Below are 26,893 nucleotides of genomic sequence, written 5' to 3'. Positions count from 1 at the left end.
GGGACTCTCTGTTTTAGGAGAAATCTCCAGATTTAAATGTTGTACCTAATATTGAAAGGGGAATGGGGAACCTAGTTGCAGGGGGTGAGGAGGATATGCCTAAAATAAAGGTTATTATACCTATTAAAACCACTGAGGTAACCATGGACATACTCTGGGATGCGATTAAGTCTCTTGAGAAGGCAATAATAAAGTTGACTAGTATCAATACAGAATCTCAACAGAAAGTTTCAGACTTAGAAAAATATATTTCTCATCATAATGATAGATTGGAAGTCCATGATGAATGATTGTAAAAAATAGAATCTCACCAAAATAATATAGTTAAGATGGAGATGTCTAACTTCATGATGAACGATTGTAAAAAATAGAATCTCACCAAAATAATATAGTTAAGATGGAGATGTCTAACTTGAAAAAATTAGAATATATGGAAAACAGTTTAAAATATTCCAATGTAAGGATATTGAATTTCCCATATTTAAAAATTATGCCTTCTAGAGAAATGTTTAAGGAATATTTAGAGCATGTTTTGAAAATGCCAAGTCAGTCCATTCCAGCTTTGGCAAAAATACATTATATAATACAAAGAGCATGAACAGAGGACACGCAACCAGAGCAGTCCATGAATGTTTCAGATGTCTTATAAATAACTACTGAAACTGACATACTGTCAACAGCAACTTTATTTGTTTCATTTGTCTTCCCATCCAAAAGAGATACAATATTACATTTATTCCTTCGCATTCGATTACAGAAATTCCATGGCCAACAAATTTGGATGTACCTGAACCTAGGAAGGGTAACTCAGTTAAGAAGACAGGAGTTTCTTAGGTTAAAATCTGATACCCTTGCTAGGGAGGCTAAATTATTTTTATGGTACCCTTGCAAATGCGAAATATGATATAAGGAACATAAATATGTTTCTATGAGACTAATTCCTTACAGGCATTCCTGGACACTAGGGATGTGCATTTGTTTCATTCGTTTAATTTGTTTCAGATGTTTCCCATTACATGCCAATTAGATGTGCATTCATTTCATGCGTTTCGTACTTTTCATATTACATGCTTGTATAGGAAACGGATGAAACGAATGCACATCCCTACTGGACACCCACCCCCTAAATGTAGCAAATGGTTGAGAGCAATTAATAGACTTGTTGTGTCTCTGATTTTCTTTAAAAGAAGAGAGGGTCATATACTCTCTTAAATGCCTTGTTTCACTCAAATTAAACAACTAGGGGTAGATTTTCAAACCGCGCGAATTGGCGTACTTTTGCTGGCGCATCAGGCGCCAGCAAAAGTACGCGGGATTTTAGTAGATACGCGCGTAGCCGCTAAAATCCTGGATCGGCGCGCGCAAGGCTATCGAGTCCGTATAGCCGGCGCGTGCCGAGCCGCGCAGCCTACCCCCGTTCCCTCCGAGGCTGCTCTGAAATCGGAGCAGCCTCGGAGGGAACTTTCTTTTGCCCTCCCCTCACTTTCCCCTCCCTTCCCCTACCTAACCCACCCGCCCGGCCCTGTCTAAACCCCCCCCCCCTTACCTTTGTCGGGGGATTTACGCCTCCCGGAGGGAGACGTAAATCCCCGCGCGCCAGCGGGCTGCTTGCGCGCCGGGACGTGACCTGGGGGCGGGTACGGAGGGCGCGGCCACGCCCCAGGCCCGCCCCGGGCCGTAACCATGCCCCCAGGCCCGCCCCCAAAACGCCGCGCCGACCGGGCCCGCCCCCCTCGCCAAACCCCGGGACTTACGCGAGTCCCGGGGCTCTGCGCGCGCCGGTAGGCCTATGTAAAATAGGCGCACCGGCGTGCAGGGCCCTGCTCGCCTAAATCCGCCTGGATTTAGGCGGATTTAGGCGAGCAGGGCTCTTAAAATCCGCCCCCTAATGTCTTACGGTTTTTCCTTAAGAAATAATACTGATATATGGATTGTATGAGGATCTTCTGTTATTGTGTAAAGTTGATATATTATTATTGTATATTCATACTTCAGTATATACATATAACGTTGTTGTTATAATCACTGAAAATTAGAAATTTTAAATTAAAAAAAAAAAAAGCAGCTATTTGCTACAGGTTTTGAAACTGCCTGAATCTATCATGCCAGTGATTACTAAAATGTATTATTTACCTAAGTCTGAGGAGTTAACATTATAATATATCAGAAGATCCATCCTTAAATCTGACTCAGATATTGGAACAGTTGCATGAGATGGTGGTCAATAGACGTGGAACTTTATTGGTTAATTTTACATTTTTTTCCGATCGAAATACTATCTTACAATTTTTCTTACACAATCGTGAGCTATGGTTTTACGGAAATTGTGGATTTATCCAGATGTGACGAGGTAAACACAACTTCTGATAAAAAAAATTCCTCGCAGTATCCATGTAAATGTAAAATCAAGTTGGGAAGATGTTAAATATCTGGTTTTTGAACCTTCACAATTGAGGGTCCTTCTAGATTTGCACACCTAGTAAGCTCTGAATGTTTGGGTAAAAAGTAATATTGGGGTATATGCTTACTCACCTTCCTATTTCTTATTATGTATTTCATGGTTTATTGCTCTTTATGTATGTGGCATATATTGTATTTTCCTTTGAGAGTTTCTTGTAATAAGAATTGTAAATGCTCATTTTCTTGACAGATATCATTAAGATGTTATTATTGATATCGTATTGTAAAAGCAATAAAAAAATTAATTATTTTTTTTAAAAACCCTCCTAAAATCTACACCTGTTGACAGAGTGAAAGGCTTTTGTTAGATCTAGAAATACAACACTGAGGTCTTGATGCTACTGGTGACATTTCTGTCTGGCTGTAATCATCATATCCATGATCATAGGTGCCACTCCTGGGAGTGCTTCAGTGCCCCCAATATTGAGCAAACTCCTTCACTGCACCCAGGGAAAGGTCATTTGTGTTGAATTTAGCAACCCCCAATCATATTGAAAAGTTGGCTCCTACGTCCACGGTGCCTGTTCAAGTACAGAAGCAGCCTTTTATTTTATTTTTTTTTTTTGTAATTCTTTATTTAACATGGTGCAGCCTTTTATTTTTCCCACTATCAGACTTGCCTTTGATCCAAGCCAGGTGGGTGGCATGCACTGCATCCAGTAACAGAATGGAGCACCTAGGTGACCATGTGGGCTGCAAACTGAAATAAATATAAGTAAATAGCTGACATGATTCATGGTCTTGGTCATCCAACGAATCCTTATTATGGATAGTATTAAAGCTGAGGACTTCCGCCATGCACTGATAAACAGTGGTCATCAGATGCCTCCAGACTGCTCACTGTCAACCTGCAGCACAGCATTCCATTTGTTTACAGAATTGGACCCTGCATTGCTGGAAGCGTCAGTTTTATTACTCCGGTCTCTTCACTTGGGCTTTCCCTGCCGCTTGATCAAATGGAATGATGAAAGGAACACAATGCTACACCAGTGGCATCTCTAGACAGATGTATTTGGGGAGGACAACACTTTCAGGCCAATTCAGTAAGAAGCACGGGAGAACGGGCGCTCCGTGTTGAGTGCCCACTCTCCTAACGCGCGCCCAGCTGCCTCCCTTGGGCGCGCGATCCTGTATTTAAATGAGAGGTTGTACTAAAAGGAGGTGCTAGGGACGATTACGTGCCCCTAGCTCCTCCTTGGCCCAGGAGAGATGGCTCTGTCAGCGGGTTCAGGAAACCGACACTCAATTTTATGAGCCTCAGTTTTCCAAACCCGCTGACAGCCATCGGTTAGGATGCCGTTAAAACTGAGCGTCTGTTCTCCTAACTGGACTGGCAGGCACATTTTTTAAAATATTTTTTTGTATTGTTTTTAACATTTTTTTGTTTTTCCAACTTAATATCACTAGGATATTAAGTTGGAGGGTGTACAGAAAAGCAATATTTTCTGCTTTTCTGTACAGTTTTTGGCCGTACATTTTACTTTCAGTATCCCAATAATTTGCATGTGATGAGCGCTATTAGTTTCCAAGGCGTTTGGCTGTGCGTTTTCGACTCACTAAACCTCTTACAGTATAAGGGGTAATATACGTGCGTCGAAAACACGCAGCCAACCACGTGTTAAACAGTGCACTCGGCCGAGCGCACGTTACAGAATCAGTCTGTTTGAGGGCAGAAGCTAAGTATGGGGGAGGAGCAAGCCAAAGTGACATTTCCATACATCACATCCATCCCTACATAGTCTCCTGCCTTTGAACTGACTGCAACAAGTTCCTTCCATGTAATAAAGAACTACCTAGCCAGTTTCTTTTTTTTTCATGCATTTTCAGAACTTTATAATAACAAATTATAATGGAAATACAGATATATTGCAATATAACATAATACTTTTTTTGCACATCTCGTATCTTCAAGTAATATGGGAGAGGTAATAGTAATAAACGGAAAATAAAAAAAAATAAGGATCATTCAAATCCTACACATCATTAGCAATCAGAGGCGACAACTGGGTATTTTTCAAATTGCTCCTAACCAGTCTCTGTGTTCACTGGGGGATGAGAGTCCAAAAACACTTGGAGCTGAGAAACTTCAAAAAAGGTATATTTGTAATTTAAGTAATTAACCTCGCACCTGCAAGGAAACTTCAACAGGAGTCTAGCTCCAGTAGCTTCAACATCTGGTCTCAGTCTCAGAAAATTGTTCCTCCTAACGTGTGCTATCCTTGCCAAATCTGGATAAATCCAGATTTTCTGACCATAAACATTTTCCAAATGATGTCGGAGAAACAAATGCAAGACAGCATCACGGTCCGTTGTGAAAACAAATGTAACGAAAAGTGTAGCTCTTGTCTTGATCTCAGTTTCTATTGTTGTTTCCAATATCTCAGTCAAATTAAGTGATCTTTCTGATATCGCCCCTCCATCTGGAATTTCAGGAATATCAGCGCTAGGTCTTACAGGTAAATAATACACCTTAGAAAAAACTGATAAAGATTGCTGCAGCGTCTTCAAAATCTGGGTTAGATATTGTTTAAACATTTCCTTTGGAGGAGTTAATTTTACAAATTCAAATATTTTATGGAATTTTCAATAAACTCCAACTTTTTCTCATTGAGTAATTCTGACTGAACAAACTTTTGCTGAAACACCTCAACTTTTTCCAGGTGACCTTCACACTTTTCCACATTTGTTTTACTTGATAATACTGAGTTCTCCAAATTTATAAAATGCTGTTGAACATTCAAAGTATTCTGAGTCAAGTTTACAATAGTCATTTCCAATGACTTAATCGCTGTCCAGAGTGAGCCAAGGGTAATCTCTGCCGGGCTTTGAGGCAAAATTAAATCCTCCTCTGGTCTGGGCTCTCCTTCTCCCCCCACAGCCTGGTCTCCTCTCCTCTACTGCCAGACACTTTCAGGGTAATTTTAAAAGGAATGCGGCACGCAAGCAGAGAGACGCTGCAATTTTAAATTGTGCTTGCACGTTCACACATACCATTTAAAGTTCCCCTCCCATAGGTATTTTGGCTAGGGCTTTAGCGGCTTTTACATGTGTATTCAGGCGGATTTTAAAACATGCTCACGTGAGGGGAAAAACGGTTTTTCAAAATAGTCCATCAGTTTGCCCAGTTCATGTTGAGGTCTTCAAGACCCCTCTGGTTCTTCATCCTGCAATCCCCCCCCACCTGACCCCGAACCCTCACACTGTGCTGAAAGCCCTAAAACTCGAGATCTCCAGGCTTGCTCCTCACCAGAACCAGAAGTAAAGCTACGCGGATAACAAATTGGTGCGCACCAGGGTCAGCTTTTTTAAAATGCAGACGTACGCATGTAAGTCTGGGCCCCCACCCCTCATTCCCATTCAGCGTGGATATTCTGAAAATCCAACCAGCTTGCAGCACTCAAGGACTGGAGTTACCAGCCCCTGGCCCTAGAGCATCAATGCATCTTCTATTGGGAAAATAGAAGAAACCAGACTGCTCTAGATCTCTACCCAGACACCACGCTCTAGCAGAATCCTTCACCTCAGTCACCCGTGCAGAACACAAGCTGCCCCTTACTTAATACAAAATAAAGAACCACAAATTAGAAACAGAAATATTCTGATAAAACTTGAAATGGAAACCCTAAGAACATAAGAACATAAGAACATAAGAAAATGCCATACTGGGTCAGACCAAGGGTCCATCAAGCCCAGCATCCTGTTTCCAACAGTGGCCAATCCAGGCCACAAGAACCTGGCAAGTACCCAAAAACTAAGTCTATTCCATGTAACCATTGCTAATGGCAGTGGCTATTCTCTAAGTGAACTTAATAGCAGGTAATGGACTTCTCCTCCAAGAACTTATCCAATCCTTTTTTAAACACAGCTATACTAACTGCACGAACCACATTCTCTGGCAACAAATTCCAGAGTTTAATTGTGCGTTGAGTAAAAAAGAACTTTCTCCGATTAGTTTTAAATGTGCCCCATGCTAACTTCATGGAGTGTCCCCTAGTCCTTCTACTATCCGAAAGAGTAAATAACCGATTCACATCTACCCGTTCTAGACCTCTCATGATTTTAAACACCTCTATCATATCCCCCCTCAGTCGTCTCTTCTCCAAGCTGAAAAGTCCTAACCTCTTTAGTCTTTCCTCATAGGGGAGTTGTTCCATTCCCCTTATCATTTTGGAAGCCAGTCTTTGTGGGCAGTACAACACTGGAGAAAGAAAAACAAAAGGGCATTTGTGCCTATACTGAGCAGAATGGACAGGGATAAGCTGACATATTTCAATCACAAAGAAACGAAAAACAAATTTTTTTTCTACCTTTGCTGTCTGGGCAGTTTATTTTTCTAATTGAGCTGGTCCTGGTCTCCCTCAAAAGTTACCACACGCAACCCCAGTGCTTCATTTCAATCCTCTTGCCACCAGGGACGCTCTGTGTTTATTCCATGCCCTTTTGAATTCTGTCACCATTTTTGTCTTTATCACCTCCTTCTGGAAGGGCATTCCAGGCATCTATCTCCCTTTCCGAAAGAAGATTATTTCTGTTCTGATACTGAATATTGCAACCCTATGTCTGAATGTCCAGCTGGCAGTGGTAAGCTGGCCAGTGCCATATCTAACTTTATGACCAATATGGCCATGGCCAAAGATGCCACTGCTGGAAGGGCACCAGCTGCAGTGCAGTAGCTGGTGGTGCAGGAGGAGCACTGCTGCTGTGTTCACTGCTTTCGTGCACACTAGAAGTCAATCGCCCTGGCTGCCAGAGCGGTCACTGCAGACTACAAATAATGGAGCAGCTGCCCCTCCCATCTGCAGGAATATGTCAGAGTCTTCAGCTAGGATTCCCCTCAGCAGCCTAGCAGAGGTAAGGCAGGCTCTTTATTTGTGTGACAGCTGAACCAGTTTTTTGCCAGGTCGTGTCTCACCCATGCAGGTAATCCAATTCCTGCAATTTCTTGCACACTTTTAAGAATTTGGCAGGGCTCTGGCATCAAGAGATTGGAGCTTGATGCTGTGGTGCAGGATCTTCATTCCAAGGATTTGAGGGGTACAGAATTCCGGCTATAAGAGAGCGGGGTGGACCCTGACTGCAAGGAACCAGGGTACAGGGCTGACTTTAATCAATTGTTTACTCTTTCAAAGACTAAAAATGTTGTGGTCCCGGTCGCAAGTTGTGCGACCGGGTCCTTACCTTTCCCTCCGGGGATTCAGCGCCGGGGCCCTCGGCTCGGGCCATCGTCTCTTGTGCTGGTACGCCGGCAGCGGGACCCACCCCCAGTCGGGCCTACTCGGCCTGCCTCGTGGCGGCGTCTCCACGAGGGAGATGCCGCCGAACCTCGGAATCAGGCCCCTCCCCTCCTAGGCTCGCACAAAGAGGAACAATTTATTAAAGGGCTTTTCCCGCCAGACCGCGGGCCGCCCACTGGGATGACGTCAGACACCGGCAAGTATTTAAGGCCGGCGTCTGCTTGAGTTAGATGCCTTGCAACGAGGTTCCTGCTTGGAGTTTGTTGCAGAGTGCTGTCTTGACTCTTGTATCAGACTTAATTGATTTGAGGTAGTAACCGCCATAACAAGCAAGCTACACCCATGCTTATTTGTTTACCCAGAATATCAGGCCGGTGGAGCGCACTGTTAACCCACGATTGGACGCGCGTTTTCGACGTGCTAGTTTTATCCCTTATTCAGTAAGGGGTAATAGCGCGTCAAAAACACGCCTCCAACCCCCCCCCCCCCCCCCCCGAACCTAATAGCGCCCGCAACATACAAATGCATGTTGCGGGCGCTTTTAGGTATTCTCGCGCAATACAGTAAGTAAAATGTGCAGCCAAGCCGCACATTTTACTTTAAGAATTAGTGCCTGGAGAGGATCTGGGTGAGAGGAAACTCTGAACCTACAATTACCTGCTCTGCCCTAACCGGGGGTTGGAGATTTTCTTAGCCCCGACGGAGTGGTGGAGATTGATTGGCCGGCTGCCCCGAACCGGAACTGGGGCGGGACTTTAAAAACACTGCCGAGTCCTATTTTGCCTTGAGAGGATCTGGGTGAGAGGAAACTCTGAACCTTCAATTACCTGCTCTGCCCTAACCAGGGGTTGGAGATTTTCTTAGCCCCGACGGAGTGGTGGAGATTGATTGGCCGGCTGCCCCGAACTGGAACTGGGGCGGGACTTTAAAAATGCTGCCGAGTCCTATTTTGCCTTGAGAGGATCTGGGTGAGAGGAAACTCTGAACCTACAATTACCTGCTCTGCCCTAACCGGGGGTTGGAGATTTTCTTAGCCCCGACGGAGTGGTGGAGATTGATTGGCCGGCTGCCCCGAACCGGAACTGGGGCGGGACTTTAAAACGCTGCCGAGTCCTATTTTGCCTTGAGAGGATCTGGGTGAGAGGAAACTCTGAACCTACAATTACCTGCTCTGCCCTAACCGGGGGTTGGAGATTTTCTTAGCCCCGACGGAGTGGTGGAGATTGATTGGCCGGCTGCCCCGAACCGGAACTGGGGCGGGACTTTAAAAACACTGCCGATAGCGGCGCGCAGCCGACGCCAGGCGCGCCGCCAAAGCCGCGCGCGCCTAAGGGGCGCGCGCGGTTACGTCCAGCTTAGCCCGGCTTTGCCTGATTTGCCTGAATTGACTGCGACAAACTGTGAGTTAACTAATCCCTTAATTTTGCTGAGGTTTTCTCCACACAAACACCTCTCCATGAGGTTCTCTACTCTCTTGATCAGTAGTACGAGATCCTATCTGTACCTTGAAGTGACCAGGTTATTTTCAAGGATTAATGCCTCACTCAAAGAGAAAGGCGAAGTTACGCCTAGTATCTAATGTTTCCTCAATCCCTGGACAAAGATCGGTTACAGAATGGATGGAATCTTCCTAAAATGCCCCCGTTGTACAGGTCGCTGTGCAGGGTGATTATGAGCTAAATCCCCTCCACCTGACCTCTGAAATATCTCTGAGTCCGGGGGCTCCCGATAAACCATCTCCTCCTGGCTATGAAGGGTCCTTACCCTCAATGGAACCTGAGGAACCAAAAGAAGAAATTAACTGTACTGGAATAGTTGCTAACCTACAAAAAGGAGAAGAGAGAATGGTTGACCAACAGGTGGAACCTCCCTTATTAGGAGATCATGAAATAAGTCCCGATGGGAAAATTCAACAGGAACCTAGAGACTCTAGTACTCCTAAAATGTCAAATGTAATTAAGGGTGATGTTGTAAAATTAGACCAGGAAAAGTTGCAAATGATGAAACCTACTACTATAACGTTAGAATCACTTTGGAATTATATGGTGAAAATTGATTCCCTCATTGTAAATTTGACAGGAGAAGTTAGACAGACAAATGTTACTGTGAAAGAAAATAGTAATAAGATTCAGGAACAGCAAAAAGAAATTAGTTGCTTAGATAAAAGGTTGAAACATGTTGAAAATGTTCAAGAATGTCAGATTAAAAACGAGATTATTATACAGAGAAAGATTGAAACACTGGAAAACAATGTAAGAGCGTTAAATTTAAGAATAACAAATTTTCCAGTCTCTGAATATCTAAGCCCTATTGAATTGTTTAAAATATATGCCAACAAAATTCTTAACATATCTGAACAAATGTACCCTGTAATAGTACGAGCTTTCTATGTTGGGGGGAAAAAGAGAAAAGAGCAATTAGCGAAACCTGGTGCTGAGAGAGAACAGAAGTTGGAACCATCATTAAATATTTCAGAAATATTACAAAAATCCCAAGATGAATTAGACATTAATGATAGAAGTACTTTATTAATTCAGTTTGCTTTCATAACTGATAAAGATAATGTCCTAAAGCTATTTTTCCGTAATAGAACAAAAGCTTTTTACGGACAGAAAGTTTGGATTTTTCCAGACTTGGAAAAAAACACACAACTGCGAAGGAAAAAGTTTTTAGGTTTCAAAAAAGAGGTGGAGGAAAAAGGAGGTTTCTTTTTCCTAAAATACCCTTGTAGGTGTGCAATTAAACTAGGGGGGAAGGACTATTCCTTCTTAGATCCAGATCAGTTAAAAAACTTCTTGGGAAATAAAATAGGGAAATAAGAGTATAGTGAGATTCCAAGTACTATATTCTCTTGTGTATGTTTTCTTTTGAATTTGGCTCATTTATTCTAATTGTAGAGATCTCAACAAATTTTTCCTATAGTTAGAAGTACATTTACGAATGTTGTATTGATATAATTATGTTATACTTCTTTCTTTTTGTTTACCTGATGTAAATGACTTATATTTCTTATCTGCAAGATATTTAGATATTCTTGTATATATGTGAAAAATTTATAAATAAATAATTAAAAAAAAAAAAAAAGAATTAGTGCCTACCCAAAGGTAGGCATTAATTTCTGCCGGCACCAGGGAAGTACACAGAAAAGCAGTTTTTACTGCTTTTCTGTGCACCCTCCGATTTAATATCATGGCGATATTAAGTCGGAGGCCCCCAAAGTTAAAAAAAGTTAAAAAAAATTTTGAAATCGGCCCGCGGCTCGCGGGTTGAAAACAGGACGCTCAATTTTGCCAGTGTCCAGTTTCCGAACCCGTGGCTGTCAGCGGGCTCGAGAACTGACACTGGCAAAATTGAGCGTCGTCAGTCAAACCCGCTGGCAGCCGCCGCTCCTGTCCAAAAAGAGGCGCTAGGGAAGCACTAGTGTCCCTAGCGCCTCTTTTTGCCACGGGCCCTAATTTAAATAAATTAATTTAATGAATAGCGCACACAGAAGAGTGGCCTGTGCACGCGCCGGGAGAGCGGGCGTTCACCCGCTCTCCCACGACTTTTACTGTATCGGCCCGTATGTAATTCAGTCCTTGTTGGTTGCTGTCTGAATATAAATCATCTTTTCTTCATTCCCCCTGCCATTGAAGAAGAGAGCTACGCTGGATATGCATTGAAAGTGAAGTATCAGGCTTATTTGATTTGGGGTAGTAACTGCCGTATCAAGCAAGCTACTCCCCACTTTTTTGTGAATGCAAATCCTTTTTTCCACATTTCCTCTTGCCATTGAAGCATAGAGCAATGTTGGAGTCGCATTAACCGTGTGTATGTTTATCGAATAAGGGTATTATCTCCAGGTAGTAGCCGTAATTTCCACAAGCCACCCTCTCTTCATTCACATCCTCTAGACTTTATGGATCCACAGTGTTTATCCCATGCCCCTTTGAAGTCTTTCACATTTTTGGTCTTCACGCGGCAAGCTGAGCAGAACTGGGGTAATAGTGGCATTGCCAGAGCCACCCTTCTGTCCCTGAGAATCCCAGCTGCTCGCAGGCACTGCTTGGTTGGTTAAGCCTTTTCAGAGGTGGTCTCATACTCCACACTAGGATGAGCGGACTGATCTTTACGAAGGTATAGTCATTAGTCACCCTAGTCAATCGCCTTCCCATGCCTACTTCAGCAAATTAGTTCAGTCATGTGCAGACATTTCTCCTTGTGCTAATATGACTGCATTTATTGTTCTACCCCCTACGCAGGAGGAAAGCACTAATTCAATGGGAAGTAATGCATTTAGGACTACCATTTGTTCCCGTTTTAAGAGAGAAACTGTGTTAAGTCAGAGCAAATACTAAATATTTACTTCTTAAAACATTTCCCCCCTCACTTCAGCAATATAGAGTAACAAAAACACAGTCTGTGCCTTATAAATAAAAGCCACTTATAAAGGAAACACAAGTGACTACTTCACTCTTCTCGCCTTCTCTCCTAGGGTTAAATTCTGCCTATCAAGTTCCAAATTGACTTGCAGGTAGAAGAGGAAACTTAAAAAAAAAAAAGTACCTTTGGCATTAAGTCCAAAGTTGTTGGAAGGTTTTTTAAATTATTATTTAAAAAGAGGTTATTTAAAAAATGGTCCTTTTTTTTTTAATTTTTTTTTTTTACAGATTACTTCTGTATATCCACAACTCAATTTGTGTTGGCAGATCTGAGCATGAGATCAATTTAGTTTCTGCTTAGGTCAGCACAAGACACAATTTCAAAATATGTGTTTGAGTTCTGGTTTCACCGGAGATTTGTGCATGCTAGACTTCTGTCTGTGTGTTTCCAGAGCCTCGTTTTCAGACTGAAAGTACATAGTATATTCCCCTCAGCCTACGAGAAACGTTTGGCTCAACCATATCACCGCAAGAGTAGCAAGGTAAACAAAGAAATATACTTAAAATGGACAAAGTGTGTCACTCTCTTGCACCATAATTACAGGGGAGGACTATGGGCCAAAGCAGGGATTTCTTCTATTTTGGGTCTATGTGAAAAAAAAATGCAGCATACACTTCTCTGTATATAATGGGGACCCCCAAATTCAGTCGGGTTTTCGGGATGAGCACGATGACTATGCCTGAGATGTATCTGCATGCATTATTGTGGGAAAAATCTGGGCTGGGTTGCAGGCCCCGAGGACTGAGTTTGGGGACCCTCTGGTACATTATCCCAGTATAGCTGCGATTTATCAGAGGGTTTAGCTAATACAACATCGGATGCTTGCATCCTGTGCAAACAGGGCTGTTGCAAGGGGTGGGCCAGGGTACCAGAGTGGGGGAAGGGACACGACACTGCCCTCTGGAGTCAGTCCCAGGGTCTGGGAGTGCACAAGCTCCCAAGGGACGGACGCCATTTTATCCAGTGACTGCCCTGTGTGCAAATACCTTTTTAAAAACCTAATTTGCTCTCTGAAAGTACCAAACTTTTATTAATGTTTGTGGCATAGAAATTGTAACCATCCCGGGACCTTTACAAATGAAAATGTGAAGGGATTTTTTTTCCACCCAGAATCAGCTAGGTATAATCCTGGAGTCCTCAGCTGCAAAGCAGGAAGTTTTGTCCCTCCGCTCCCTGTGCGACCTTTCTGTCCATTTTAGGATTTCGCATTTCCCCTAAAATCAGAAAAGCGGCGTTCTGTTACCTGGCGTAAAAACTGGACACATCTGGCGAAACTGAAAACAGGTTTGCATCCCTTTAGCTGATCTGTATTCGTGTTCAAATGTGTTATAATGGCATTTAAATATCACATCCGTTGTGATCACCTGCAGTACATAAAACCACAATATTTAATCCCGTAACAATTACAATTAATAGGACTCAGCTATCGATTAAACTATCCTCTCCCTTATTCAGGCTCCAGCTCAGCCACCTGTTGAGTGCTGTCAGAAATCCGAATCTGGGTGCTGCAGGTACAGCATTAGATCCAAAATACTGACAGCAGAGATAAGGTCTCCCCTTCACTTTTAAAACCATTTGGATCGTTCCCGTCCCAGCGACAACAAACGTTCGGCTTTACCACAACAAAAAACAACAGAACAAAGACAACCTCTAAAACGAATGACTAACCACGCTCACGAGCCAGAGATATCGGCGATCGGGAAATGTGCATTGGCCCTCCTGTGATATGAAAAGTGTCAGAAGTTCTTGATCTGGAAATCCGTTTAAAGGCCTTTGACAGGAAGCGCTCTGATGTCCTTGGCGTTTTTAAACGTCGGGTTTTCTTTCTTTTTCCTTATTTTTAACGAGTTCCGTTCTTTTTTTTTTTTTCCCGGTGTAAATTTGCAAGGCTAAAATGCAAACCCAGGACGCTCCAATAATAGATGATCGGGTCTGTAATCCGGACTATTGTCTTTTAAATCCCCAGTTTAAGGCAGGGAAAGAAACTTCCATTGTATGAACTTCTGATTACTACGGGATGAGTTAAGCAAGCAAGCAGGCTGACCAATATTCTGTTGACTATTTACAATTTAAATCTATCCCACATTATGAACGCTTACTGCATTCCTTTTTTTTTTTTTTCCACAATCGGATGTCCTTTGAATAAGACAAACACTTTTATTTCCTATTTCGTCTGGCACCAAAACGGGATCCCCAAGGCGATTTCCAGTTAGGGCATCTTGGAAAAACCATGCATGCAGCCACCTCTGGGACGGATGGCCAAGGCAACAAATAGACTGCTTGACTTAAGGAAAGAAGAGAAACTCATAGCAACGATGCAATCTTTTGTTTTACTTTATGTTTTTTTTTAATTATATGTATTAAGTTGCACAAAATTAACAAAAAAAGATGAAATATATATATATATATATTATAGCAATTCAAATCCTGCCATGTGAAGCTTTAAAAATAAAATAAAATAAAAATAAATGCTAAAGTGAGTACTAAGCATTTTCAGTGCCTCTACTAATAAATATTAATCATAAATGGGAACATCAGCTCAATTAGGTTAAATTTTGTTCCACAAACAGATTTATAAGAAGCGGGGAAATAAACCAAACACAAATGAATTTGTAATAGGAAAACAGAGCCCTTTGGCAAACGAGAAACACAAATTAATCGTTAAAAGCAAATGTGGCAAAAGCAAATGTGGCAATGAGTGTTCGTTACAGTTTATCTTGCCCGGTAACAAAAGTGCTAGAACAGCATTTTTCCCGGGAGGAAAGTAAAACCCTAAGCTTTCTTTCTTTTTTTTTTTCTTTTGTAATGGGAATGCATTTCCATAAATTTTCTCTTCTCCAGGGACCCGGATCTCAACACAAAATAGTAAGAAGAGTTATCATGCAGGCAGCTTGGATTTAATAGACGGCCTTGCTTTACTGATCTAGCGCCTCCAGAAGGCGCGCAGCCACCTCGGCTTCGGCTGCACGGCCAAGGCTGTCATAGGCGACATGAAGAAAAGAAAAATGTCCAGCTGTTCCTAAGAGGATGGCTGATTGATTTCTTTTTAAGGAAATAACTTGAGAGATCCTCTTCTGATTCCTGACAGACGATGATCTATGCGTGCGCGCATGTTAAACAGATCAAGCCCGGGATTGCTGGCCGGGACTACGAAGGGGCTTCAGAAAGAGGGGTTGTTGTTTTTTTTTAATTTTTTTAATGATGAAAGGAAATCCAGAGCAGGGCCGGGTCTGCCTGGCTCCAGATGAGAAACCTTTCCCTGGCTCTGGACACATTCAGGTGCAAGAAGGTAACTGGAGACGTTTCGGAGTTTAAAGCAACACCCAGGGCGAGACACACACACAAAAAAAAAATGCCCAAGTGTATCAGTCAACAAAAGAGTCCCAAGCGGAGGGAAACTTGCGCTAAAATCTCCTCCTGCCATCTTATTGTCCGCTTGGAGCGTCCTTAAGTGCTTTCGGATAAACAGCACAAAAGCCTTCCGAATAACCGAGCGATTTCTGAAACAAATAAAGCCACCCCGACCCGAGTGGAGGAGGCCTCGTTTACTAAACATGGGAGAAAGGCCTGAGGACAGCAGGCCGGGGCGAGTTAGATCTCTTGCTTGGCGCTGGTTACATTTTAACCAGTTTGCTAACTGAGCCCAGCAGAGCACAGCTAGGAAACAAGGCACACGATATCCTGACCCGCACTCTACAGATGACCCCCACAATATAAACTGCAGGCAGACGGACGGACGTGTTTCCTGCCCTTGAACCCCCCCTCACCCAGCCAAGAGGATCCTCGGGCACTTTTGCAAGCAACGGGAAAGCCAGAAAGTGCAGGGCCGAGCGCGCAGGCGGCCCCGCGAGTCACTGCGACCTCCTGGCACAAGGGATCCTTCCGCCCAAGGCCAGATGTGGCACCGCTGGCTTCTCTTAACGCGCTTATCCGCCTGTGGCTGGAAGGGAAGGTGCACCAGCTTAGATGGAGTTCTTTTTCCCATCTTCACCCAGGCTAAATATCATGTTTTCTGGTAGCCTGGTAAGGTGACCAGGAAATAATAAGCCTTTGATTTAAAAAAAACAAAAAAAAAAAACCGAGTCAGGAATCTCCAGCCGCCGTTTCATGGTCTGGTCTGCCCGTTGCTTGCAGGAATGAAAGAAGACACCTTACCAAATATATTGCAGAGAAAATGCTGTCCCACTTGGGTTTCCCGCCTGGTCCCTGTCTTTTCTTTCAGAGCATTGCTTGCTTTCCGCTAGGTCGTTCAATGGTATTTTCACAAGTGCTTCTGTACTGGGAAGCAATTGGAAATGTGCTAAAAGTGTGGCGCAAATGCATCATTTCTGTAATTTGTCGTAAAACGCACGGCTTCGTGCAAAGAAAAAAAAATGTCACTGCAGGACAGAGAGAAAGTTCGGGCTGCACCTGATATTTACTTCCCTCGCACCTGAAGGCTGCAGGAGCTGACAGCTCGGGTAGCAGAATAAAGGCCTCTATGTACTAAATATTTTTGCCATAGACAGTGACACCTTTACTGCAGAGATTATGGGCGCAGGAAGACGGTACAAGCTGGAAATGTTACTCTCGTTTGTATTATTTGAGGGAAAAGGTTCCTATATCTGACACTTCTAAAGGACTATTCCAAGCAAATATTGCCGCCAGGATCCCATCCTCCAAAGATGTCATCTAAACTACGGAAGGAGAAACCTTAATTTTACAGTATTTGCTTAGCTAGTTGGAAAATAATTGGTGTTCTCCTTTCTCTTATTTTTCGTAAACATTCTATATATATATATTTTTTTTTTACTGTTCTTTCTGTAGTTTTGGATGTATGACTTTGTGGTCATTTTGTTATTTGGATATAGGTCATGATCTAATACCACCGTCCAGGCACAATCTGAATTTTTTGAAGACAGACCCAGAAATCTCATTTCTAAATCACAGTTACCTATTTGAGATCTGAGAGCGAAACTTGAGATGCAGAAGTAAAACAAAATTGCAAAACTGATAGGGCATAACTATACTTTACCATTTTGTATACAGTTAACTTTTAACATTGGGAAATTGTGTGTTTACTAAATAAAATGTTCTGAATTGGTTTCCTATTTTTTGTTAAAGGCGATCTTCTGGTAACCTTTTCTCCTTTAGTAAAAACAAACAAACAAACAAAAACCCTCCGATAATATTGCGGTTCACTTTTTAAACTGTGTAAAGATTTAACATGTTCCTTTAGAACATGCATGTAAAATTATGGGTCGTACTGCACATCACATGCGTTTATTCTGTAATACTTTGCTGTTTTGTTTTGAGTTTTTTTATTTTGTTTTGTTTTGTATTTTGTTTTGTTTTGGGTTTTTTTTACATCAAATGCTCCCTGCATGCTTTTAATTCAATATATTCCATATATTCCTAGAGAATTAATATCCTCCTCATTTCAAGTCTGCTTCCGTTGGGGATTTAAAAGCCTGCAAAACAGATCATACTGAGGAGGCCGGAAGGTGCACAGGGGCATACGTGACATATTAAACACTCAGTGCTACATAGGACATAGCTAGAAAGCTGAATGGAATCTGCTTGAATAAGCTGAATGGGGAAAGGCGAGCAAACTCATCCAGATCCCAAGAACTTGATCAGATGTAGGTCTGCGGGAAACGATTAAGCTATAGATATATATATATCTATATATATATAAATTGGTGACAAGGTCCTCGATTACAACCATAACTGGAAAATGATTAAAAAAAAAAAAAGTGAAGGGTCGGACGTGACCCAAAACCCTGACAGATGGGCCCCGCACTCCCAGCCCTGGCCTCTGCTGCCCCTCACACTGGGAAGGATGGATGATGCAGGCCTGCGGGGGGGGGGGGTCAGCCCTGCAGTGCGACGGCTCAGGACTCTCCTAAAATCCCTGCTCTCCCTCCCTCGGAAATCTCGGAGGAGACGTCACCCTTACTCCCATTCTCTCCCCCTCCCTCCCCCTCTTGAGTTTCTCCCTGCCTTTTTTTTCTTTCTTCAGCCTGTGCTGAAGAATTCACCGAGGAGGCCACTTCAGAGCCTTCTTTCTCTCCCTGGAGGAGAAGTATCCGTGGTTCGTGTCCTCGGGCCGGGACTATGGAGAGTGGGAGAGGGGACGGGACCTGCCGTGCGCCCTGAAAGGGAGATCGGAGGGCAGCCGGGGCGTTGTTACCCTCTGCAGACCGGGTCCGCCCGTCCCTGCCCCAGAGAGAGAGAGAGAGAGAGGGGGCACGAATTGCACCCGGAGCCGGGCTGCGATTTCGCCGCCTTCTCGCCGGAAAGGGACGCGGGGGCTGGAGCTGAAGGAAGTTTTGCCGCCGCCGCCGGCCAGCGGTGCTCGCCCAGAAAGCAGCGAAGGTGGAGTAAAGCCCAGCTGCGCCCACACCTGGGCCAGGGCTATTTAAAGGCAGCGGGAAAGCCAGAAGGAGTCCTGGCCCATCTCCGAGAAGTGGCCGAAAGGAAAGGGCGCTGCCCCTCCTAGCTCCGCCTGCCCCCCACCCACAGACAATGCCCCCTAGCCCCGTGCCAGTCCGGGGGAGGGGGGGACACCTTGGCAGCCCGGAAAATGATCAGGAAGCCCCCGGGAGGGGGGCATAAAAAGAGCGAGAAGGAGAGGAAGGCTCGCTGAAGGAGAGAGGGGGGCGGCAGCTCGCCGGGGGGCGCAAGGCATGCGCTGCGCCCTCCCGGCCAAGGGGACCCCTCTTGCGCGCCCAGCCTTGCGCGCCCGTCGCTAAGCCTCGCTCCATGTGGCGCGGCCGCCCGCCCCTGCTCCCGGACGCCCGGCGGGACCGGGCCGATTATGCCCGCGCCCTCGCCGCCCTCCTACCGCCGCCGCCGCCGCCGCCGCCGCAATGAAGGAGAAGTCCAAGAACGCGGCCAAGACCCGGCGGGAGAAGGAGAACGGCGAGTTCTACGAGCTGGCCAGGCTGCTGCCCCTGCCGTCGGCCATCACCTCGCAGCTGGACAAAGCCTCCATCATCCGGCTGACCACCAGCTACCTGAAGATGAGGGCCGTCTTCCCCGAAGGTGAGTGCGTCTGGCCGGGCCCCCGCCTGGCGGACATTTGGATTAATTCCCCCCTCCCCCCCCCCCCCCGATCCTCTTCTCCGAAAGGCACGAAACAGCCTCGGGAAGATCGGACCCTTTCGGTTTGTTTATCCTGCGGGCCCCAGGCCTGTCCCGGGAATCGGGGTCACTTCGCAGCTCCGGAGAGTCCGAGAGCCTTCTGCCTTTCTTTCCACGCCCCTGAGTCCGAAAACGAAGACTCCCCGGGATTTGAAGGGCAGGCGGGAGCTGGGGTTAGGGCTTCCGCCAGGCCGTGAATCAGAGCGCGGACTGCAGGATCGCGGGGGGGGGGGGGGGGGGGGTTGTTTTGGTTTTTTTTCGTGAAACAAGGATCAGTTTAGCGATATGAAGAACAGTAAAGCGTTTAAAGCATAAATGTGAGTGCCGTAAACGTAGAAAGCAGTGAATGAATAAAATATTTCCATCATGTCAAATGTATTTGCCTATTAAGTCTATGGAAATACAACTTGTGATTGATAAAACTTCCAATCAAATGCAGAAAGTCTAAAAAAAAAAACTGAACAGAATACCTCCATTTAAAGTATATACTGTAGAAACGAAACAAAAACTATATATTAAAACTGTACAATAGCTGCTACTGGTACTCTTTTCAATATGTAATTAGTATTTAAAATCTGCCTGGGAGACAGGGACATAAATCGAAGTTAATACTAAATAAATTCCTAGCCATATTTTGCTTCGATTTCCATATCCTCTAAACTGTGAAGTGGCTTTTATCTGATCGCTTGTGTTTTTGTTACAAATTGTAATTTAGCTCACATTGAAGTTGTCTTTCGATTAGTGCTGATTCTGATCGCCACATTAAAAAGAAAAATATATATTGACGGGGAGAGTTCTTATTTTATGTTAGTTTATAACCCGTACCATTTCCGAAAGCCGATTTCAAATGTTTAGGTAGCGCGCAAGATATATCTGGACTGAAAATTAATGTATTTTTTGCTATGAGATGGCTTTCTAAGTATTTGAATCTAAGGTAGAAACCTTCACATTGATGGTTCTAATTTGGAATGAAAGTATCATCATTTCTTTCTAACTGGTTTGCTAAAAAAAACAAAACAAAATACACCTGCTAGGATGGCTTCAATGAACTTTTGATTAATTGCGCTTAATATGAGGAATGGCTTCTTCTCTCCCTATGGTAAGACATTTTTCATTCTCGAGTTTGCCTGGAAAACTGAAAATCTTACTGCTCCTGCCTAGCCTGCGCTCAGCCACCTGCCTCTTCTTTGGGGCTAATTTCAAGATGCAGAAAGTTTAACTTCACTGAAAATGTTGATTTCTCTTAACAGGTCAAAATTAATTTGCAACATTAGAAGCTATTTAAGGTTAGACATATACATGGCGTCAGTTAACTGGTGCGGTCTTTAGCAAGGCTTTTCTTCCAAGACTTGGGCATGTCTCATTTCAAAAAGAAACAGACAACTAGAATCCGGACGCCTGGGTTTCCGAATAATAAAATGAACCGGGGCCCCCACAGAACTATTTGCTGTTCAGATTAAGAATAATTGGTTGAGCAGAATTTACTTCTGACGCTTACATTTAATTACGTGGAGCTGAGAACTGATCAGGGTTAAATATCATCGCATGCTCATTTCTTGACCAATTAATTAAAAAAAAAAAACAATTCAAACTGCATATTCTAGAAATATTATTGCTTAGCACAAAAGAGTTGGAGGTGTTTCCACGAAACAGACCGTTTTCCCTTAATGGAGAAAGAATTAATATTCATCGCGCAGGGTAGAATTACCCGTTTTAAACAAATCAATCTGTATTTTTCTATCAAATGTGAAAAAAAGAGATTTTTTTTTCCTTTCGCATAATATAGCCTGCACGTCTGATATTATTTTACAGAAGAAAAATCAGAGTTTGGTAGCTGCGTGTTTGATTTGCCACCAGCACGGGTACGAATGCTGATAGATGGGGCTGCCATTACATTAAATCTCGGCTAATGCTGTCCAGGCGCCTATAAATAACTTCACATCCTTTGTTGGGGGCTCTCTATCCACGTGACAGCTGGAGCTGCGATTCCAGGATCCGAAGTCCTCGTTTCCAAACTTTCAGCTGAACATTTTGGGTCCTTAACATTAATTAACACTCCCTCGGCCCTGGCAGGGATAACCTCACCTCGACCCGCTGAACTGTTGCACGAAATTGCCTGAAGCCAATTTTACATTTTTTTTTTATTGCATCATTTTGTCATGAAAACGTTGGTGCAGAAAATATAAGAACGTCTCGGATCGCAGTCGTTAGTTACAGCAATAGTAATAATAATAATAAAATAAGCAGTTGCAATATTTTAGCACTGCGCGCGTTACTCCTAGGAAGGTAGTAAATGCATCTTCACACGGTTCAGCAAAGCTTCTGCTTTTCTTCGCTCATGGGAACAGGCCATGGGAACGAGGGCTGTAAAAGTCTCCCTGGCTTCCTTTTCAGCGATTCAAGCGAAAGTTTAACAGAGCCATTAAACCAAGGCAGCCCCTTACCCCCGCCCCCGCCTGCGCTTTTAAACCGGAATGAGCAGTTCGCAGGATCCCGCGGCTGCCATGGCCGGGAAACTCCTTCAGCGTTTGATCAGGTTCAGGATATCTTTATTCAAAGACGAAACCAGTAATCGGGACGCGCAGCCCACCAGCGCGCTCTCTTTCCGTAAGCTGTGGGGGACAGCGCAACAAGTTATTCACGAAGAAGGCGCGCATTTTAACCAACTGCTCTCTTGTGTTAGCGTTCTTTCTTCTCCTTTCAGAGGATTGCCAGAGACCTTCTTCGCCTGCTCTGACGTGTTGGACTGCTCTGATATTTAGTCTGATTTCTTTTGGCTTTCAAGAAGGAACATTTTGCCTAATTATTGTGCTATCCCATACACTTTGGATCTTTCACTGAAAATACAAGCGCACAAAAGTTATTTGCTTTTTGGCAGAAAAAAAAAGGGAGCTTCATTTCTGAATGTTAAATATACACACAAAATTAGAAAATAAAATCATTAAGGATGATTTCCACTAGCATCCCCCCCACCATATGTCAAGATAAAGAGAGAATTTTATTTTGTGTTAAGTCAATCATTTATCTTTATCTGTCACTTTATGGAGACTCGCATGGTAGAGCTGGTCAGTCTAGACAAGGCACTGCTTAAGAATAGTGTATGTGTGTGTGGTTTGTGTACATGCGCTGCACACACATGCATACATAATGCAAATAATTTTTCAAAAGGATTTACATGGGTAAATGTAACTACTATTGTAGCAATTTTCGAAAGCTGTGCACTTACACTGGTAAATTCTATTGACAATTCAATGGCATATATTATAGCAAATTTCAAAAGCCTTCTTACATGGGTAAAGTGCATTTATATGTGAAAAGCCCATTTTTAAGCATGTAAATGCTTTTGAAAATTATCCTCAATATGCATAGGTCTGTACCATTCATAGCAGTTAAAAACATGTTCACCCGTTATTGTGTTTATTTAATATTCCTATAGGGCCTTATTTACTAAACGTTTTTCCCTCCTTAGTTGGATAGGCGTTCCCAAACGGTGGACCTATAGGCCTCCTGACCTCCCGCCTATGAATGGACATAGTCAGTGCGTGCGATTCCAAAACAAGAGTCATGCAGTCGGGATTCTTAAAACCTGACTGCGGCCTCCGTGACATACAAAAGAGAACGTGACAGACATTTCTGAGACACAAAATATATTCCGAATCAGTTAATCAAGTATCCACAACTAAAAGTTTAAAAAAAAAAAATTATATACCTTATTTTATTATTCATTGATTACCAGAAAATATAGACCAAATTCAATGCTTGGGGGTTATATTCACTAAGACGTTTCTCCCATTTACATTCCGCGGGGTTTTCCCGTGGTACAAGCCAGCCCTGGGTTTTGAATTAGCCTGAAACCCCAACACAGTGAATGGTTTCCAGCATTCAAATGCCCCGTCCGGTGCGCTTCAATGCAGCAGGAGCTATCACCTGGTTTGGACGTCGAGTGAACAACCACGAGGCCGGTATACGGGCACCAAAACTCGGAGATTGCCCTCATCGCCCTGACAAACCGATTAGGAAACGAAGCCTCCGTTTCGTTCGCCGGCTTCTATTTATCTATCCGTGAGAACAGCCCTCCGCGGGTTTCTGGTTCCCCGCGGAACCTGCCAGGTCCTCCGTGATTTTTAATCATCACCATTGTGTGATTGCGCTCTTCTGCACACTTGGTGGAACGGTTCTTTCGCCAGATATAAAATGCCGAGAGCGTAGTTCTGATACACTAGAGCGGGTTTGGTATGTGCATTTACTGCCTCTTGCAATTAACAATTAACTGTCTGGATGTGCCGTACAATTAGCCGTTTAAACGTGTGCGAGGTTTCGAGTCTGGTTCTAAACTTTAAAACTAAAATGCCAAACCCTCCTCACGGTATTTTCACTGTGACAGCGGGTTTGTTGGTTCTCCCATCAGTCCTTTCAGGTCACTTAGGTCAGTCACATCGTACAAGCAGTTGGATTAGGACGCGGAAAAATGCCCAAACTAATTAAACTGTTCAAATAATGGCTGTAACGCGAAGGACCCGACTTTTCAGGGGCGTTTTTTACCTTTTCAGAGACTTTGGGGACTGCGCGGGCACCCACCCCCCGAAGAATTGGAGCCCTGCTCAGCAAATTGCCCACAAAATCTGCAGTCTCCTGCCACTTCTGGTTTTCTAAACTTCGTGCACAAACCAAACAGCCCTGAACTTGCTGCTTCTGGGTCAGGAAATGTCCCGATTCAGGTTTTCTCTTCGGGGACTTGCATTTTCTCCTTCATCGAAGCGGTCCAGTAGGTGCAGAGTGGAATCACTGAATCGTGTTTGAAGGCTGAAAAATAATCTCGCTTTACCTGGTAGAACTCTATTTTTTTTTTATTGTGCTCCAGTATTTTACCAGTTTAAGACTAAACTGGACATTTCTTCTGTACCGGATCATAGCTTTCAGGTAGGGGTTGGCTCCTCGGACTTTGAGACTTGGTTACCGCTGTATTTATTTCTATAGAAAGACATTGATAGTTTTAGGATGCCTTTACGAAGTAAGGGCAATTTAGGGAATAATTCGTCAGATGACCACTGTAAAACTATTGCCACAGCTCTAATTGCCTTCTAAACCGTATTTAATGCGTATTGGGCTACACAATAATATAATTAATTACACAATCATATAATATATAATTGTGAAGCCCAGTACGCATTAAATACGGTTTATAAAGGCAATCACAGTGGTCATTTGAGAAATATATAATGTGTGTGTGTTTCCCAAATAAACGGTAGCATTTAAACTTCAAGGTGATGGATGAAGTGAATTGAGGGTCGAGAAAGGGGAAAGGATTACAACAGTACGGACTTTGCTTCTCTATGGCCCTCAGTTTTAGGTGCCAGTAAAGTGGGTTTGTTTGGGGTTTTTTTAATCCACTTTGATTTCTTTCCGGTCTAAGACCAGAGGCCCAGGGTTTAGCCAGTTCCCAAGTACCGCTAGGCTTTGCTAAAGCGCCCGGTACTGGGCCGTTTGCTTCACACCATCCGATGCAAACTTTTTTTGTTTTCTATGCCCTTACTTTTTGGAAATGAACGGTTTGAAGGAAAGGAGCGATCCCATCCAGTACAGTCAAATGAACGCGGCAGCTCCTTCCGTCACTGATCTGAAAATCCTCCCTTGGCACCACATCGCATCATCCCAGTGCGGGGCCCCTCGCATGTTCTGATATCTCTTGGTGGCCCAAGAGCAATGCAGAGACGTGGGCGATCTGAAGACCTTACCTGCCGAGCCGAGGTGCTGCACGGTCTTCTCACTCTTCATCGGCTGGGTCAGTGCAAGGTTATCACCGTGCACAGGATCACCAGGGCAGAGAGAGCGCGCGCCACCCTACGCGGCTAACGCTGTTTCCGCTAGGCGTTTGTATTTTCAGAAGTACAAAGATGTAACGTTGTTAGTTTTTTGTTGTTAGTTTTTTAAAGAGCATTGATTAATGAACAGTATGATCAGATTTTTTTTTCACGTAGAAGTGAAATAATATTGAATTTGCTAACACAGTATCAGCCTGATGGCATCCTTTCCAATATTGATTTTAGTGCAGTAAAAGCCTTAGCTGTTACAGTGAAAGAGCTCCCTGTTATGGGGCCTTGGCTGTTTTCCCTACATTTTTCCAGAGGAACAAAATATAGGAGAACCTCTGGAACTTTGATCTCCGAATGATTAATGACTGGATAGGATTATTGGCTTGAAAACACCATTTTCAATAATGGCTATGCATTTGCGAGTGGAATATAACTAGACGTGACCTGATATACCGCCTGCTAAAGAAGGTGAAGGACACCTCAGGCTCCAAGAAAAAATATAATCAGGATGTCTCTCAGAATTCAGGATAAAATCGGTCTTTCAGGAAGCGCATTCGTTATATTTTAGTAATTTATTTTTTTTTAGTTGCATCGTTTGTTTAACTTAAGCCGTCTTTTGCCTCTTATTGGAACAGGTTGGCAGTCTGCACTGGAGCTGGAAGCCTCCTGACTAAAGCCTGTTTTAAGCAGAGGAAAACGGAGGTGGCCTGGAAGAGCTGAGGCATCCAGGTCCTGCACTGAGACCCAGGAATGCAGCTGGGCCTGCAGAGAATTATTGCCCTCAGAGGATCACACATCTCACGATTTCTAGTCCCCTACAGTTACTGCTACAACGAGAAAAGGTTTCCAGATAGATTGTATCTTACCGTTACTGAAGTGGTTCAGTATAAATCACCTTAGTATTTTCCAGGTCACTTGGCACAGCCTATTTATTATTTGTTCTTCTATTTCAACAACTCCAATCCGATGGTTGGAGGGGGGATCACAATATTATCGACATAAAACAGATTAAAACAATGCTAAATAAATACACATGAAAATTATTTATTTAGAATAATTTGTTAATCGCTTTCCAAATCAAATCTTCCAAAGCGTTTTATAACAACATTTTAAAACAATCAAATAATATTAAAAAGAGCATGAATCTAGACTCACAATAAAATAAAATAATATTCAAGCAAAAGTTTGGACAAATAAAAAAAAAACAAAACCCACGATTGACAGCCTTTTTTTTTTTTTTTTTTTAACTGTAAATAATCGTTCCTCGTCCAAATCCTAAGGTGAAGTATTCCACACAGTGGCACCTGAAAAGGAGCGAGCCCGAGTTGTAGTTTCTTGCGATCTGTAGGCCAGAAATGTGGGAAAGATCAAGCAAACTCCGGATTAGGGATATATAAGGAGAAAGCAGATGGGTTAAACCGTGGTCACTGTTTAGCCTATCACGGCCCAAAGGTTAACACTTTAAACGGTGCCGATCTTTGCCAAAGAAATGCAGCTCTTTCGGCGTAGGCTTGGTTTGATACCAGCAGCGGTCTGCGCTAACTTTAGGCGAGCCCCGAGGCGCGCTAAAACCTGCTGACCCCAAGCGCCCTGCCCCCACCGGACAAAAAACAAATCAGCCGGAGAAAGGAAAGGTTTGGAAGGGCGACCGCCCTGGGTTACTGTGCAAAGCTGCGGTGAGTGCACCGCTCACTGCTCCTAGCGCTTCACGGTTCCATCTGGCACGGCCTCGCCTTCAGGTGCCTGACACCCTGAGCTGCTGCAACTGCAACGCGGAAAGTTCACATCCCCCATTAGATTTCATATGTTGTGGACATTTTTGAAATGAAACCCTGACCC

The 26,893-nt window shown here is 43.7% G+C and overlaps 1 protein-coding gene across 3 annotated transcripts in view; it reads left to right on the top strand.

Annotated features, from left to right (window-relative positions):
* The first annotated feature begins 18,131 nt into the window (after positions 1–18,131).
* The window catches only part of SIM2 (SIM bHLH transcription factor 2), a 110,449-nt gene continuing 101,687 nt past the window's right edge, over positions 18,132–26,893 (top strand). For 2 of the 3 annotated variants that reach the window (XM_029603472.1, XM_029603470.1), the window contains exon 1: positions 18,132–19,142. In XM_029603472.1, coding sequence (XP_029459332.1) covers positions 18,968–19,142 — 175 coding nt within the window. In that variant the 5' untranslated portion in view covers positions 18,132–18,967. The remainder of the gene's footprint in view (positions 19,143–26,893) is intronic. The other variant, XM_029603473.1, reaches the window with a different exon arrangement.

The sequence above is a fragment of the Rhinatrema bivittatum genome, chromosome 5, assembly GCF_901001135.1.
Source record: "Rhinatrema bivittatum chromosome 5, aRhiBiv1.1, whole genome shotgun sequence".
NCBI lineage: Eukaryota > Metazoa > Chordata > Amphibia > Gymnophiona > Rhinatrematidae > Rhinatrema > Rhinatrema bivittatum.
This window is presented reverse-complemented; position numbering and strand designations above follow the sequence as displayed.